At 35.8% G+C, this 18,548-nt stretch overlaps 2 protein-coding genes across 2 annotated transcripts; both read right to left on the bottom strand.

Moving 5' to 3' along the window:
• Positions 1-600: 600 nt before the first annotated feature.
• Positions 601-3,261, bottom strand: mespaa (mesoderm posterior aa). Its single transcript, XM_053513613.1, has 3 exons — positions 2,641-3,261; positions 2,452-2,513; positions 601-736 (listed from the first exon to the last, which is right to left on the bottom strand). The coding sequence occupies exons 1-3, from the start codon at positions 3,259-3,261 to the stop codon at positions 601-603; spliced, it is 819 nt and encodes a 272-aa protein (XP_053369588.1).
• Positions 3,262-10,996: 7,735 nt separating this feature from the next.
• Positions 10,997-12,033, bottom strand: mespba (mesoderm posterior ba). Its single transcript, XM_053513945.1, has 2 exons — positions 11,302-12,033; positions 10,997-11,073 (listed from the first exon to the last, which is right to left on the bottom strand). The coding sequence occupies exons 1-2, from the start codon at positions 12,031-12,033 to the stop codon at positions 11,032-11,034; spliced, it is 774 nt and encodes a 257-aa protein (XP_053369920.1). The 3' UTR covers positions 10,997-11,031.
• Between the last annotated feature and the right edge of the window lie 6,515 nt (positions 12,034-18,548).

Below are 18,548 nucleotides of genomic sequence, written 5' to 3'. Positions count from 1 at the left end.
TTTGTCCTGAAATTATGGTACAGCAATAATAGTGAACAATAGCTTAGCCAGTGGGCAAAGACAAGCTGAATTCATTACTAGTGATAACTTAGATGTTGGTGATTAACTTCTCAAAATGAATTGTATGATTAGTATTATAGATTTAACCCAGTACTGTGTCTGTATGTTAACCGACCTAGAGTATATTCCACTATTAACTAAATTTGAAGTAGAGAAGGGGGAACGTACACTCTTCACGGTGTGGGCAGCCATGTTGATTAGACGTCACATTGTAAACTAGAGAGGATGGCAATATAAAAGTTGAGTTTTTAAGTTGCAGTGCTATTTTTGACTGTTTGTATCTGTTGCAACTTTGCAGCATTTTCAAATGCAGTATTATTCCTTTGATTATCCAGACTGTTGCACCATTTATACAAGGTGTCTGGAATGCAAGTAGGAAGCAGGCTCACACCTCCATCAGCAATATGAAAACTGTAGTCAGACAGCCCTTAGCCAGGAAGTCTGTTCTATATGAAGTCTTTTGTGACAACCATGGACATGTGTTCTGAAAGTCTGATCAAACACCTTTCTCAGAACACCTTCATCTTTTTGAACTTTTTCTCACGTAGCACTGTTAAGCAGCTCCACACGCTTAGAGAAGAGTGTCGAGATTAACTTGCACTTCTCTATCAGCGACTCAGAGGGAGGAGCTGTAGCATCTGGCACAGTCATTCTGCTCATGCACAACTTTATCCTCCTGGACAATGGATAGGGACATTGCAAAGAAACCGATTACAGTTTTAATATAGAAATAAAAAAGCTTTGATAATCATTTGTATTTGCATTTTGAAATGCTTTTCCGATAACCAGGGTTGTAAAGAGTGATTAGTTGAGTTATACTGTAGCCATCCTGTCAGCTCAAACCATTTCAGTTATTCTCCTTCTACTATTTTTCCCCTACTGTTCTGTGTACATAAACTCTAGAGACTTTTGTGCATGAAAAGTTTACTCAAATCAGACTGTCTGGCACATTTTGCCTATTTTGGGGAATATTAGTGAAGTAACCCTGACGCTCTTGTCCTGTATCTGATCGACATCGACATGCATTGCACTTATATGCAATAGTGGACAAAAGGTTTCCAGAGAAACAGGACATGAAGTCCTTTATTAGCAGTGAGCAAATTACCTCCTACACACTCAGAGGCACTTTGCTTGTACAGCTGATTAGCAGGGCAAGGTTTCTCTGGATACTTGGCACACTATGGCCATATTTCAGGATTACTATCTTTTACCTCATTGTCTGTTGACAACTATTACAATCCTGAATGGAGTGGCTCACAAGAGCTCACTGAATTGTTTAATGAGACTGAAAATGATGTGAGTCATATGCTGTGACCTTTACGGTCATGGAATAGTCATGGAATAGCCCAAATAAATGCCAGTGGGAAATTTTGGAGCTAGACATTATTTTCCACAACCGCTATCAAAACCCCAACAAGGGAGTTTTTTTTTTCTCTAGTAATGTTGCACAGACTTGTAGGATCTATTACATGCTTCATTGAAACTGTTCTGTTAAAAGCTGGAAAACCTTAGTCATTTTACATTGTAAATGACTAAAAATGTTTTCTTTACCAGAATAGCTTTGATGAGGAGTGCATCATTGATTCTGCCCTGAGATTACAACACTGGGACAGGACATAGACGAGACACACAGCACAGATGGACAGAGGAAGTGTTGTGTCTGGGAACAGCTGCAGGCTTGTCGCCTTACAAGGTGTACTGTTTTGAAAGACTCGTCCTTAGTCCCTGCAGACCCACACCTCCCGAGTGACACCAAAGGAGCAAGTTGCATTGCTTCAGGGAAATTTAAGCAATACAAAAGTTGTATAAATTCATATTCGAGTGTAAGTAAATCATTCCGATTTCCCCGAAACTAAAAAGCCCTCTGGAGGACTCTCACATTCTCCGTAATCCGCTTTCAGCTCAGTGGGAAGTCAAGATATTAAGTCTTGCATTTCAGAGAGGAGTCCTGCTGGGTTTGGGGCTTGACTTTGTTTACTAAACAGCAGCATTAAAAGAGCTACATGGTGAGAATGAGTTTACTGTCCTGCCTGTCTTATTTTTATCTCAGCAGGGGACCTTCCTTCGAGGTGCTAATTACAATGTGATATTACCGTCACCCACCTGTCTGTCATTAGGATGTCAGGCCTGGGTTATAGATTTAGATTTAAAAATTATAAAATGATACCAGACAGAAAAAAAGAACAAGGAGGATTTAAAATTTTTTGCTTTTATTTATTCCAAATATTTCGCAATTAATAAATAAAGTTGTACAAAATACAAAAATATAAATAAGAATATAAAAGCATTCACTATTTACAAGCTTTACAGTATTCACAACATTGCATAACTGATGAGTCCTTCAACAAAAATGTCCCCCATGCCAGTTAGCACTGTCCATAATAGCAATACTGCTGTTGGGGAATCCAATAATCCTGAGCTGGAGATGAAGTCAGGCTGGTATCCTCTGCATTCTGTTGTATTAAAGAAAGAGATTACATATTAGTCATAATAAGTAACAACTTCATTAATACTTGAGCACATTTCTTATTCTTATTCTCATTTGCAGGTAAGGGAGATAGCATAATTTTAGGTACATACCTGACAATAAGGCATATTGAAGACCTCCTGTGTGGCGAAGCTTGGTGTTTGTGGAGAAGCCTGGTTATCATAGAAAGCTGGCATGTTTGTAGTTTGAATTGGCGCCGAAGGATTCCCATGACCTGTCTCTTCTTGCCCAAGCTCCAGCTGAGCCGACAGGTAGGAAATGTAGCGGATGGTGAGGCGCAGAGTGTCAATCTTGGTCAGTGTCTGTCCAGCAGGAGCCACTGATGGAGGCAGGTAGGTCCTGAGATGGTGCAATGCTTTGGTCAGGTCCCTCATCCTGAGCTTCTCCCGTTCGCTCGCACTCTGGCGCTTCAGCCCAGGGAACTTCGACCGTGGTCTTCCGGTCCTCTTGCCCACCTTGGCTTTTTGCTTCTCTTCTTGGTCACTGTTGTTTTTCTGAGAGAAGATCTCTGGAAAGCTCTCCTGTCCTGATCCATAATGGAAAGTTGGTGGAGAGAAACAGCAGGAATCGGTGGAGGAAGCCGGTGAGAGGCTGCTGCAGGCGCTGTAGTAGCCGGCATCAGAAGCAGAGAAACTTTGCTCCAAGATGCCCTCACAGTCAAATAGAAACTCGCTGTTATCCTGAAGCTGGATAAGAGAGCTGGAGACATCCATGGTTGCTTGAAGTGAGGAAAGGTCTTGAGGAGAGGCTGTGAGTCTGTCTACTGATGCTGGAGCAGAATGGAGCTCTTGTATATATCCTTCATGAGGTGTGAGGTGACACCTCTTGGAGCTGTTCTCAGGCCAGAGAGGAGAGGTGACACCACAGGCGGGGGTCCATGGGAAAGGGCAGCTCATCCAGGCTCAAGGCTGAGGTGTGAGGACTGCAAGAAACACCTAGCAACTGATCCTCACAAGTAGGAAAATGACTGAAAGTAACACTTCAAATACAAAGTTTGGTATAAATATAAAACATACTATAACTTCACTCGGTGGCTTTCACTAGTTATTGGAGAAGATTCAAATAACCAAAATGAATTTTCATGTGTCTAGCTTGTTTCAGATTTCTTACAGTTAGTAGTAAATAAAGTAGGACCTGTTTAGTTTGTTAGATATCAGAATAATATCTCATTGTTGTTTCATGCACAGCGTACGTAGTATTGACTTGTCCTATGGTTCTGGCACAGACGTTCTCAAACTTTTTGCAGACAGGGATATCTTTCAATTGTAAAATAAATTCCATACACGTCCACAATGTGGATTGATTTAATAACCAAAATTTTTTTGAATGTTATTCAAAAGATGTTATTGAAATGTGTGTTATAATATTTTGTCTTTTTATAATAGAATTTTTTTTTATCCTGAATGTACAACTTACAATGCCAAGGTCACTTGTTTGGGGTATTTAATATGTGGATTTAAAGTGATAAGTCAAACAGACAAATCATTATTTTAATTAATAACTTTTATGGAATTCTTTTAATTTTAAGGCATGTAATAAAGATTGAGCAAAACACACCCCTAACCATGTTTTTTTTTTTTACTTTTTTAGAAAACATTCTAGAGGAAAACTATTTTGTCATTTTCTACTCTTCGATACTTTTGAATGTCAAACATTATAAATGTAAAGTCTCTGTACTAAACTGTGAACTGTTTAAGCAAAAAAAATTTTTTTTTTTTTTTTATCCTAACATTCAATTTGGACTTTTGTGATATTTTATATCTGTATTTGAATAATTTAGAACATATCATACATTTGTTTCTTAAACACATGGTTAAAAACTTAAACAATTTATAATATATTGTATGTACATGGATCAGAAATCAGCGAGGTAATTTCTTAATTTTCTAGCTTTGCAATCACAGGTTTAACTTCTCATCTTCTCAACCACAATTTCACTTGTTCCTTTTTTCCCAGATTGTCATATTCTCCTTTTGAGTGATTAGTCACTTTGATTGACCCATGTCTTAAAACTCTCCTTTGGCAGAATGTTCTCTGGTGAAATAATGTTTCTATTACTTATATGAAGGCCTTGAACACTATCAGCAAAAAATAGTTCACTTTTTCTTTGGGTTAGTATTTTTAAAAGCCTTTTAACTTTTAAAATGATAAAATACAATTACAATTAATTTGTAATTACCTTAATTCATTTTTAAAGGTACATTATTTCCACATATACTGGTGAGAGCTATTTATTGAAGATACAACAAACGTACATTTATGACTATAGGTCTATTACTGTGTGTGTGTGTGTGTGTGTGTGTGTGTGTGTGTGTGTGTGTGTGTGTATGTATGTAGAATGAAGGATCTTTGTTTTTCAATTTTCTAGCTGTATGGAATTTGTCTATTTGGATGTTTGTTTGATCTGTTTGATTTATATAGAAATAAGCAATGCTTATACTAATACTCACTTTTATACTTACACCATTATTCCCAGTGTGTCAGAATAAACCAATTTATATATAAGCAGAATATAATAGACTGTGATATTGCAGTACAATTCCTATTTTTACCTTCCCAAGAGGGTGAAAATTCCAGATAAATGTAAAGTTAGCAGCAATGTGACTACATTTTAATATCAGCTCTTGTATCAAGTGTTGACTAACATATTAAGTTTGTTACTCATAAATGCAGAGACTTCAGATACTCAGACTTCAGACCATAAACATTGCACGAGCTGTTGTTGTGGGAACTTGGTTTAAAGTGGTGGAACAGGTCACTTCAAGTCATTCCCACAAACTAAAGTGTTACATTTGACTCCTGGATACCTAGAGAACACACACAGCACATGCTTTTGCATGTGCCCGATCTACCCCCTCAACCCCCACCCACCAACAACCCACTACCTTCACCAACACCCAACTGCCCCCCCCCCGGCCCCATCTCCCCCCAAAAAAATTCCTTCTCTTTCTCCTTCATCCATTTATGTATTTTTTTTTACTATATTATTTTTCAAAAAAAAAAATTTAATGTCGATTTTATTTATTAAAGCTGATATATCATCACTTTACCACTGATATCTATAAAAATGCGGACTAAATCCTGTTCTGATTTATGCAACCGGAAACTTTCTCAAAAAAAAAAAAAAAAAATACACAGAAAAACTCAGATGCCCTTGATGGATAAAAAAAAAAAAAAATTTAACACATTACTTTTTAAAATAACTTCATGTATGAACACTAGAATAATCCAGTTTCCAGTAAAAATTGCTTTAAATACACACGTTTTCTTATTTTCCCCTGGTCTTTGGTGTGAAATGGCACCCTCAGGACCTTTGACAGGTGTGAACCAAAGAGGGTCAACTTCCCAAAACAGTTTCTTCTCAAAGTCCTAAGGAAACAATTCCCTGAAAATTACAAGAAGAAATCTAATCTAATATATTTGCTAATATATTTTTAGAAGAATGTAATCTTTCCCCTGAAAAAGAAAAACCTCACTATGACAACATGTGAGATGTTAATTTGGAGAGCCCCCTTTAAATGTTATTTAACACACGTGATTATGAGTTAATTAACATGTCAGCACTACCTATTTATGTCCTTAAATGCAGGGCTTGCCTCTGAAGATAAAAGAGTCCTGTGTGTGTATTGGGATTAGGCTTTGCACATCAAATGCCATCGCCACTCGGCGCCAAAACAAACTAATTACTTTGATTCCTGTCATTCACACCACTATGTTCTATGCATTTGAAATGTAACTCTCTCACTTGAGGACAACGTTAGTGTGGAAGATGGTGGACGTGGGGGGTGTGGCTAGAGGACGTGTAGAGGACGGGTTTGTGGCTAGACACAACAGTGCGAAGAACCTTTTCACATTCAGTTAAGCCTCATTAGTTACAATAAGCTTCTCTTAGCTATGACTCAATACACATCACACACTGTCAGAAATAAAAGTAACTTACATTTTTCTTGTCATACAATCAAAGAAATATTTTATTAAAATTTTTTTTTTTTATTATGAACTACCTTATACCTAGGGATGTGCATAGCTTTCAAACTAAAGCTTTAAATGTACTTCAGGGATGTGCTTTATATAAATGTATAAAGATACATTTAATAGTTATAAAAGTCTGTAAACATAAAATGTCCCCTTTATGGTATAAGAAGGAAAATTATAAATTTGGCACCTTTATTTCTGACTGTGTGTAATGTGCCACCCCAGCAACAATGATAAATACTTTTTGTACCTTTTTGTCTTAAAGCACAACGGCTAGTTTTTCTGAGGTGAACAATTCATGTTTTATAGTCATGGATAAAAAAAATAGTTTTAAATCTTTCTCTTTTTTATTCTGCATTTCATTAGTGCATGGTAAAATAAGTGTACACAAGGTTTTATATGATCTATTTGCCTGAGAGCTAGTATCATAAAATATGGTAAGCTAGTTAGCAAACAGAATTCTAGCTTGCAGACAAAGATTTTAGCTTGTTTTTTCTTTAAAAAAAAAAAAAGGAAGAAGAATAAATTATTTAAAAAATACTAAAAAGAAATAATAAACACTTATAAAAAAATAATAAAAAAATCTATATAGGTAATGAACTATTTGCCATTTAGTCTAGAACAAGAGTGTGGTTTCTATAGCATTAAATTGAGCTACTATTTACTAGCACATGAACGTCATTAATAATCTACAAGTCTCTTTTCTGTTTTTTTAAACCATGTAGTTTATTCTGCTAGATTTTCATTTACTGTATTTTAAGAATATACTGTATATGATTATGTACCATCCCTATTTAATGACACAACTCACATATCCATGCAAATGTAGATTAATCACACCTTTAACCTCTCATTTTCTTTTAAATCTGATTTGTAATACAAGTTCAAATGTGTTTTAGCACGTTACTACAGGAATACTTTATGTTATTTTAGTCGTTTGATAAAAAAATAAATAAACGTAAAGGGAAGCAAATACAGACTGAACAAACATATAGAGCTGTTAGCTAGCTGATAGTAAGGTTAATGGTTCACCAGTGGATTAGTGTTAAACTGTTTAGTGTATTAGAAAACTTATAAATTAAAACTTAATTTGCCATGTTTATTAACATGTATGAGTAATTAGTTTTGATTAGATTTTAATTCTAACAAAGCAAGATAGAAATTACATTAGTAATAATTGTTACCAATAACTTTCAGGAAACCCAAATAAAGGACACTTTTGCATCCCATTTAGCATCATGCAAACGCGAACTTCAAATAACAAACATGTCTTGGCTGTTGAGCTATGAACTATGAACTATGATTGGTATCAACTTGCCTGATGAGTGAGTTGGACACAACCATATTTGTGTGTGCATGCAGGAAGTACGTTTAATTTGTATAGTTTTTCCCCTTCTGAGAACTGCCACACTCCAGGTGTTTAGTTAATCATGAAGAATGTTATAGTTGGATCAGGTGTGTTTGCATCAGTGAACACTTCCAACCTTGCAGGATAGTGGGGTTCCAGGATCGCATACCCCACTGCAGACTTTATAAAAATAAGGTCCACAGGAGAGCATTTGGAAAAACATCGGTGTAATGGTTACAGTTCTGGGAACTCTTAAACAGATCTTTTTAAAAGCATGCCAAAAGGTAATGTCTTACGCTTAGATTTTTAAACAGCTTGCTCTTTGCCCCAACATTCAATATGCTTTTAATTCCAGCGCAGAACAATTGGAGCTACACTGGTCTAAAAAAAAAGAATGTTGGCCACGCGTCATACACATGTCTTTTGAACATTTATTTTCTCTCTCACTCTCTTTCAGTAGACACAGTGAAAATGAAACTAAAGTAAAAGGACATACATATTAGAATATGTACTGCATATGTACTGTACATATACTGTACATTTAATTTCTCTAAAACCTGTATCCATTGATAAAACAGGCCCAAGGACTCCAGCATAATAAATCGAGTATAATTGTTAAAATATCTTACCCATATTAAGCACATCAGTAGCATTAAACATGAACATTAAATGAACATGAACATACTGTAAAGCACAATTACCGTGTGCGCCTCTTGAACCAAGTGCAGAATAAAGTTAATTTAAGTACATCTCTCCTCTGCATCCATGTTGACCCTGACCCATAATGCCACAGTAATACAGAGATACTCCTCACCTTGTCAGGTGACCTGTCCACCAGTTTTATGTTTAGGGTGATATAAAGGCACATTTAAATCAATTTTTAACAGCTGCATGACCTCAAGCAATCATGGATTTATGATAAAAACATAACCATAACTAAAGTTAACCATGTCTTTGAGACAATTACAACAATGTTTCGGGTTTTTTGAGCGGCAATACAGTAAAAACACAATTTAAAATAAAACAATTTTAAAGAATCATGTTATAACTTCACATATTGGAACAACATACACAAACTAATTCTACAGGATATTAATGTTAAGTTTTCCTGTAATCGTTAACACCCACAGTGTCTTTCTGGCAGGCCTGGCATTTGAACAGTGCTTCTTGTATATTGTGGTAAAGCAATATACTAACTCAGTAAATAAATCATACCACAATAAACCACAACATACCACAATACATATACCGTATATGCCACAATACTGTATATATACTGTAATTATAATGTTTATAATGTTTTGAACAAACATGATTGTACAAAAACAGAACAAAAGAAATAACATGACTATAAATCACATACACATTTAAAATAATTTACATATATACTTATGGATTATATTAAAACTTATATTTTATGGTCACTAAAGAGCAAGGAGTTAAATAGTAGCAAAATGAGCAAAAAAACATAAAGAAAGGGCCTGTGAATTGTTAATGCCTTTCATGTCAGTGTTCTGGCGCCATCTTCTGGTCAAGATTTTGTGTCCTAGTTTATTAAATTTATTTATTGAATTTGAACAGTGGCTCCTACTGAATCACTAGTAATATCTCATTACATATATCGCCATAACATACATGAATGTCAGCCATAACATTAAAACCACTGGGAGGTGAAGTGAATAACATCGGTAATCTGATTACAGCGAATCCTGATATTCGATGTTATGCAAGAAATAACGTTGCATACCAGGAGTCACAAAGTCTATGTGTTAAAAGAATAAAAACGGGTAAGTGTAACTATGTGAGTGAGTTTCACAAGGGCAAAATGTGATGGTGAAATTATTGGATCAGATCATCTCTCAAACAGTTGTCCTTGAGTGGTGTTTGCAGTATGCAAACGATCTACACAGAATAAATGTTATAAATAAATTTAATTCTCTCGCTGTATATATGTATGAGCTAGGGTTAGCTCAGTGGTTAAGGCATTGGACTACGGTTTGGAAGATCCCAGGCTCAAACCCCACAACCACCAAGTTGCCACTGTTGGGCCCTTGAGCAAGGCCCTTAACCCTCAATTGCTCGGATGTGTAATGAGATAAAAATGTAAGTCTCTCTGGATAAAAGCGTCTTGTAATGCTTAAATGTAAATATATATTTAATATTAGGCACAGTAGGTGATGCTATGGGTAATCATAATGTACAGTGTTGGGTGTAACGCATTACAAAGTACTTGGATTACTTCTTTGATGTAAAGAGTAATCTAACGTGTTAGGTCCGCCATTTGAGTACTCAGTTATTTAGTTATTTTTTTTAGTTATTTAGACAATTTATGTAATCCGTGAACCAGACAGCAGTCATTCCCAATTCGTTAGTTTGTGTGTGTGAAAGTCGTTCTACAAGACCTGCCCCTGATACACCAAAAAAAAAAAAAAACTGTCTTAAGGCTTGAACTAGTGAGAAACAGGTACAGATGATCCATCCAGTGATTAGACTGCTGATGCTGAATGTTCAGTGATTGGAACAGATGAGAGGGGAATATAAGATTGCTGCTGAGGTTGTTACTTATAAAATGATTTTTTAAATTGTATCTTTACACTTTGCAGCCAGTCTCAGTAAAAGATTTGTTACATTTTCTTCAATTTAATCTCAATTAATTAATTTAATATAATTTAACTTAATATAAAGAAATCAGGAGCGGCTCAAGATTATTATTTTTTTACAGTATTGTATTGTGTGTATATTGCCTGGCAAAAAAAGGGGGAAAAAAGTCACAAACAGCATGCAATTTGATGGCCAATACATGCATGAAAATGGGATACTCCACACAAAAAAAGGTTCATGTTTATAATAAAACTTCCAGGCACTTCCATGTTGCGATATTGTTTAGGTTTGATATAAATGTAAAAAAAAAAAAAAGGGTCAGAATTGTTTAGTTAAAATACAGGCTTTATTATAAATATGTATTAAATATAATTTTGTATTTTTTTTGTATTTACAAAAGACAGACAAATGACATACATTCATATAAATTAGTATAAAAAAAATTAAGCTACACATTTAGACATTCATTTTAATGGACAACATTTTTGATGTCACAGTATGAAGGAGTCCATCAGTTTCAGTGTGTCAGTGAGTTTCATGGTAGACCATATCGCAGTCTTCAGCTCCAAAAGGCTGGAGGAACAAGCTGATAGCCGTAAACCTGAAACATAGACAAGAGGGAATATAAGTGATATTGCTCAAACAAGGTTTTGAAAGAAAGTCAAATTTTATTGGTTTATATGTTTAAACGATTTACAGATTTACTCCTGATACAGTAAAGTTAAAAAACTATCAAAAAGAACCACTTTTAGAGAAAAATTGAATGTTTTTATTATTATTATTATTATTAGAACTGATCATTGATAATTGATTATCATTGCATTCATACCTGGCATGACTGTGTGAACTGAGCACACTGCTGCTGTTGAAATGTGTTTGCCTCTGGGCTGTAACTCTGATCTATCATTGGCTCTGAGAGCTGTGTGCTGTACTGGCTCATGTCCACTCCTTGCTCTGAGTACTCCAAACTGGTTTCAGTCTGATTTTGCTCCCCATAATCACCATATCCGTGTCCCTCTCCCCACTCAGTACTTGTAGATCTGCACTGAAAGTAGCCCAGAATCTCTGGAGAGGTTTTCCATTCATCCCCATTGCTCATCTGCTTCCTCTGAGACAGATATTCTTCACTGAGCCCAAGCTGAGCCGACAGGTACGAGATGTACCGTATGGTAAGGCGTAGCGTCTCGATCTTGGTCAGCGTCTGTCCGACAGGAGCCACCGATGGAGGGAGGTAGGTTCTGAGATGGTGGAGAGCTTTGGTTAGGTCCCTCATTCTGAGCTTCTCTTTCTCGCTGGCATTCTGGCGCTGCTCACTCGGGTTCTTCAGCCTAGACCTTCGTGTCCTCCTGGCAAGGCCTGAGTGAGAACCTGGCATTTTGGTCATTTTGGAGGTGGCTTTTTGAGGTCTCGTGAGCTTCGGATGGTAAGAAGGAGAGCAGTTGAGGTCCATAGAAGGTGCTGGAGAGACAGTCTCAGGGGACGAGACGCTGTATAGCTCAGAGTCAGAGCTCGGGCTGCTCCACCGGCTGTGAGGATGATGGCTGAGGTTGGAGGTATCCATATTTGAGAGGCAGAAAGCGAATAAAGGCAGGAGAAGCAGGCTGGAAGGTTGGAGAGCAAATGAAGCTAGAGGTTTTTATGCTGGAGGTTTCGAGAGCGAATGAAGGCAGGACCTGGAGGGTGGAGGTTTTTATGCTGGACTCAGAGGTGTGAGGTGACACCTCTGCAGCTTCCATGCAGCAGGACTCTGTGTGGGAAAGAGCTCAGGGAGACTGCAGGAGTGGAGGTGTGAATTTTGACTCCTGTTCCAAACAACAACCAAGCACAGTTCAACTCTCAGACTGAATTCAGCTTATTTGAATATTTTAATATTAAACAAATATTTGTTAATGAATGTTAATGTTGTAGCCTTGTGTATTTTAAAGATGCTTTTTAGAACAGCAAACATATTCATGGTTAACTTTTGTAAATCCACGCCATATTGCAATATACTTATCATTTTAGATTATCATTTAAATAACTAAAAAAAAAACTCAGCAAAGTTTTAAAGAGTTTTATAAATCAGAAATTGCATTTAATCTTTGTTTTTTTTTAACTCTCCTGTATATTTTGACATTAAAAAAATCACCAAAGACACATATCAGTAAACTGAAACAGAAACATCAAAAAAGGTCAACAGATTTCCTGAGCTTTGAGGTTGTATTTCAAAGGCTAAGCAGAATCCTTGACCTTAATGAGGTTTAATTAAGCTTAATAACCTCCATTAGTGTGTTACACTTGAGGTGTGACATTTACACTGAATAGGGATCAGGGCGTCTCCAGATCTGTGAGTCAAGTAGCCATTGACACTGAAGCTGTGAAACGCAGCGTGCTTGGCCAGTCACGCGCAGAATATCTCAGCCTTATTTCATGGTTTAGTTCGGACCATTGAACCTGACATGGAATACTTTACACAGAGAGTGACAAGAAGTGTTCAATATTTATGATTATTGTAATTATTATTGTTGCTTATAATGCTTATATTTTATTTTTGTGCAAGTAAAAGGTGAGTCATATCTCATTTTATTATTGATCATCTTTTTTATATGACAATATGTTTAACATTATTATTTTTTTTATATTATTAATTATTGTTATCTCATGATATTATTATTATTATATTACATTTAAATGGAACCAAAATCAAAACAAAAACTTATAATAAATAAAGAAATGAAGCCCCCAGCTACAAACTATCATTAATGTACTTAACGTTAGACTTTTACATTTTAAGATTAAAAAATTGTCATTTTATGGGAAACCATAATGCAAAACTTCTTCTACCTTAAATTTCTGTGTAGTGAAAACTGGAGACAAAATTCTATATATCCCCAGACAACCAGACAAACATCCTCATATTAATGATTTCTATATAAGCTTGTGATCAATGGCTTTTGACCAATCAGATTAGAGAATTAAACAGTATTGTGGAATAAAAATAAAAGAAACTAGAAAAAAATCTAAACCATAAAAAACCTTTAATTTTAGTTCACTTGGGGAAAATAAGCTGATAGTGGAGCTTTAATGTATCCAAATACTTTACCTCTGACAAAATATGCCTAAGATTGCTGTGCCAAGACATTTCTTACACAGAAAGTAATTTTATAAATATTGTATACAGTATATACAAATTAAAGTATGCAGGAAGTTCAAGTCAAACCGGGACTTGTGAAGACAGTTCATGTGAATGATAGCATAAAACCGACATTTGCAGAAAGCTTCAAGGATAGAATGGTGACGAGACGAGAATGACGTGACGAGAATCAAACATTTGATTTGTGTAACCATTTTAAAGAAGGTTGTAGGTCTGTAAATATCAATTCACAGCTGTCTCAGAGCCCATTGTAGTCACTCCTGTGAACAGCAAGTGGAATGCCTGATTTTTGAAAATTGACGGATATTTGGTTACCAATTTCTAGAAGAGACGCGTCTGTCTGTAGGAACTGTACACACAATTGTTCACAAACACCACTTGCACATTACAGGAACTCGGCTGCCAGTTATTGCCACGTCCTCTGTACAGCCCTGACCTTGTTCCAAGCCATTTCCACATGTTTGGACCATTAAAGGAGTTCCTGGGAGGCCAGTGTTTCAATGTTTCATGGCTCTGGCAGACTGAGAAAACTTTCTACCTTGCTGGTATTCAAGCTTTATTGAAAGACTGAAATAAGTACATTAGTGTAGCAGAGGATTATACTGTATAGAGAAATAAAATATGTTTTTAATCTCAGAACTTGTGTTCTGAAAGTCCTGGTTTGATTTGAACACCCCTCATAACTCTATTATAGTAAAGGTAACTGTAATATTTTTAATTTGTTACATTTTGTTAGCTTTAACTTTAAACAGTCATAGTAAAGGGCAAAACAGATATGCATGATGGACATAAAGTGTGGAATAAAATGAGCAGACCTGGCTCGTGGTTTTGATTAAAAGTGTAATAAAATCAAGTGAAATATTTGCTTAGGAAATGATGTGTTTTGAAGGAATGCAAATAAAAAAGCATTTTTTATTTTATTCATGTGTATACTTATACAGCCAGGAAAACCTTCCTTAGATCCTTTATAGATTCATCAGAAAGAAAATATTTAATGTTGTTTTTTACCTTTGTAGGTTAAAAACACATTTTCTTATATACTTCATCCAGTGGAATAGACAAGAAATTAGCCACAGTATTTATGGAGATACTTCGGGATTTGATCACAAGCAATAAGTAATAGAAGCAGGTCAGATTCTCATGCACCTCTCTCATGACCTAAGTCTGACCTACGCTGAAAAGGTCAAGCAGAAAGGCCTGATGAGTCCCGCTCTTCTGACACGTTCAGCCTCGGTTTTCCCGAAGCGTTCAGCACTGGGAAACCTGCAGGTCTGTTCATCTGTGCAACTCATTTTTTCTCAGGAATCTTCCTCAGTCTTTCTCTCGCAAGAAGAGTGAGAGACGCCAAGGCGATTCAGCGCCGTGTTGGGTTTGACACCTCCATGCTTTGGAGGGAAAAGTGAAGCTGGCACCTGTGTGTGTCTTTCCAGTTTTACCTTCCCTTCAGCAACTCATGGCAGTAGTCCTGAATAAACACACCACTGAAATGGCCATGCATATGTGAAACATGCATGTACATGTTTGCATATCACTTGGCTGATATTTAATACCTAGAATTAGAAATACATAGTAACTTAAAAACTACAGGTTTTTGAAGTGTTCCTTGGCAATGATTATTTGCAATTAGGTTTAGTTCTTAGATTTGATCTGACTTTAATATTGTACAGTATCATAGGTCTTTGGTGTTCTTTTTTGTTTTATTCTCTTTGGGATAAATGAAGTACCCTACCTACCTACCTACCTACCTACCTACCTACCCAGCCCATCCTCCAAGTAAGGAATAAAATGCTGCCAGCTGTGCTGTCATAGAAAAACAATAAATGGCGCAGCGAAGTAATGTATCCTGACACAAAGCAGATTTATTCCTCATTATAGCAGCTATAAACAGCAGTTCCCTTACCTGCCCCCCTACCTTTTTATATTTCTCACAAACTTGATGAGAGACACAGAACACACTTGCCATATTACTATTAATAATTCCAGTGATTCCATAGCAGAAAGTATAATACAGAGGAAAAATAAACATTATAGATCATGCTCTGACGCAATCCTCTGAGACTCCTGCCATAAATACAGAATTATTAAATCATTAAAAATAGAAGACCTCACTCTATCAATGATTACACAACTTTTAATTCTGTGAAATATAGTATCAGGTTTTTTCTTTTCCCAGTTCTGCTCTTATAGAAAATCCATCAGCACCATCTGCATCATCATCATCATCATCATCATCTGACTGATCATACTGTAGAATTCAGAAGCATAGTGGTGCAAAAACACGCAAGCGATCCAATAAAAAATCATGTACAGATACATTTACAGTACAAAATAATAACATTAATGGAAAAACATATAAACCATAATGATAATGGATCTCATTCTGTTTAATAGTAAATACTATAGGGTGTCCATGTCTTGTCTTTATGGAAAAAAATGTTAGTAACATTTGTACTGTATTAATTATGTAGCCCTTAAAGCTCAGAGCATTTAGTTATTATTTGTTTTGCTGTTTTTAACATATTTAGGGCTCAGAATTGTGCAGTATAGAGTAACATATGCTTATGCTCAGTACAAAGTAGGCAGTATGATGACCTGAATTTTATTATATTTAAACCAACTACCCAATTTTTTAAAATAAAAAATGTGTCACATGGATACACATGATCACATGTTTCCATGACCAAAATTTAAAAATAATATGCCTTATTTCGAGAGTTCTACATTTATGAAAATTTATGAAAGTTTATGAAAGTAATGATATCTTTTTGTTCTACCTGAAATTTCCAAAAACCTAAATGGTGAGTTTTTCTGAAGTCTAAAGCCTCTCTGTTAACACACACCGGCAAGGCTTTTATATAAGCACTATTTTTTTTTTTTGTCATCATTGACCCTATGCTGTGTTGACCATATACTGTATCTGTTTAAGGGTTTTAAAGTGACAGGAGGTTGTCAGTTCAGTTATTTATCTTTTAATATTTACTAACTACAATAGAACCAACCCGAATAAAAGTTATGGGAATTAATTTAGTAAGCCACATCCTTATAGTCTAAGGGGAAAACCTGTATCATTTTATGTCTGATCTTTAATCCAGACTCTTAAAGACCCTCAGAGAATGATAATGATAATGATTATGATTATGATTATTATCATGGTTGTTTCAGAGTATCTCCGCCTAACCGATTTCCCTCTCCGTTAAACCCTCAGCAGAGCATGTAATCCTCAGTAACCTTGTGAGACCTCTTGCTGACCGCTGCTCCTGTGGGAAGCTGGGAAAGTGTGTGCAGCATTTTACACCCGAGGTGTGAAGCAAAACAAGCTCTTCTTATCCCAAGCATTGTTTCTATTTAATTCTTCTCCAGTGATGAACTTACGATTTCAGTATCCTTTAGGTATAGATTATTCGATTAATTGTGGTTGATTGTTTACTACTTCATGCTTCACCAAAGCCTAAATCAATGATCTTAGTCATTTACATTCCTAACGTTTATCACACACAGGTGAGGTATCTTTTTGTTCCTTTTATTCTCAAATATAAGACATTTTTAACTATTTCCGAGCTCCAGATGTACTTTAATCACTGTATAATTATTTCTCATTAGGTTTACCGTATTAATAGAATAATTCTAATCATGTTTCTAATAACAAGCTGCCCAAACCACCGCCACATTAAGGAGCTATATGATTTACCATATATATAGTTAACAAAGATCTCTCTCGCTATGATTTAATTTTTCTTTAACTGTTTGTTTAGTTGTAAGAAGACAAAAAATATTGAAATACTATTACTAAACTGCATATCCAGATTTCATCTCACACCTTGGCTCAAATAAACAGCCACAGGCTGAAGTGTGATTTGTTCGCACGTGTATGCTGCTGTGTTTTTCCACCTGCCTCTTTCTCCTGACTCTCTCTCTCTCTCTCTCTCTCTCTCGTTCTCTCTTTCTCTTTCATACACACAGCTCTAATGTGTAGTACAAAACATAAACAAAAGCCAAAGTTTAATCTCTTCATTTTATATCTGAAAAACATAAAGCTCTGATACACTTTCAAACATGAAATATAAAAACAGTAAATTTCGTCCATGGTAACCATTTCACTGCATATCACACACTGTTGTATCTTTGTACACCCGTTGCTAAAACTTTAAAGACTGACCCATATATTAGTGTTGACAAAGTCTGCTGCTTCACAAAGTGTTCTCTATGTGATTCAGTGATCTTTTTGTCAGTTTTGTAAATTATTATGGTATAGTGAAGCATAATCACAAGTCTTTCATAATTGTCAAAGGCTTCTACTGAAAATTACATAAAAGTTAATATTTTGCAGTGATCACCCTGGCATGCTGTAAACCAACTTTGGGACACATCCTGACTGATGGCAGCCAATTCTTACATGGTCAATCAGAATTGGTGGGATTTACTTTATCCACCCGTCTCTTGAGGACTGACTAAAACTTAAGGTCTGGGGAGTTTCCTGGCCATGGACTCAAAATTCCGATGTTTTATTCCCCGTTATTACTTTTGCCTTATGACAAGGTGCTCCAGAATGCTGGAAAAGGCATTGTTTGTTACCAAACTGATGATTCTCGGCTGTCTTCTTAGGCAAAATTGTGAGGAAGCCCACCCTCTTGGCTAAGAAGCAAAAAAATCTAAACTTTGTTTTTGGCTCTTAAAATTTTAGTCCATAATCCATTAAAATGATTTAGTGGCTACAAAAGATCAATACTGGTTTTTCTATTGACACCCATGGGTGAAAGTAGTCTACAGTTCAGTCAAACTGGAGTACTGGAAAGAGGAGAGAGCAGCTTCGCTCATCAGGGACAATCTTATCATTTTGATTCATATACATTCACATTTCATACAAACTTAAATAATTCTTTTGATTGTGTAAAGCTGCTTTATTTAACATAATAATTATTTATTTTAATAATGAAATAAGTAAT

The sequence above is a fragment of the Clarias gariepinus genome, chromosome 15 (assembly GCF_024256425.1).
Source record: "Clarias gariepinus isolate MV-2021 ecotype Netherlands chromosome 15, CGAR_prim_01v2, whole genome shotgun sequence".
Classification (NCBI taxonomy): Eukaryota; Metazoa; Chordata; class Actinopteri; order Siluriformes; family Clariidae; genus Clarias; species Clarias gariepinus.
This window is presented reverse-complemented; position numbering and strand designations above follow the sequence as displayed.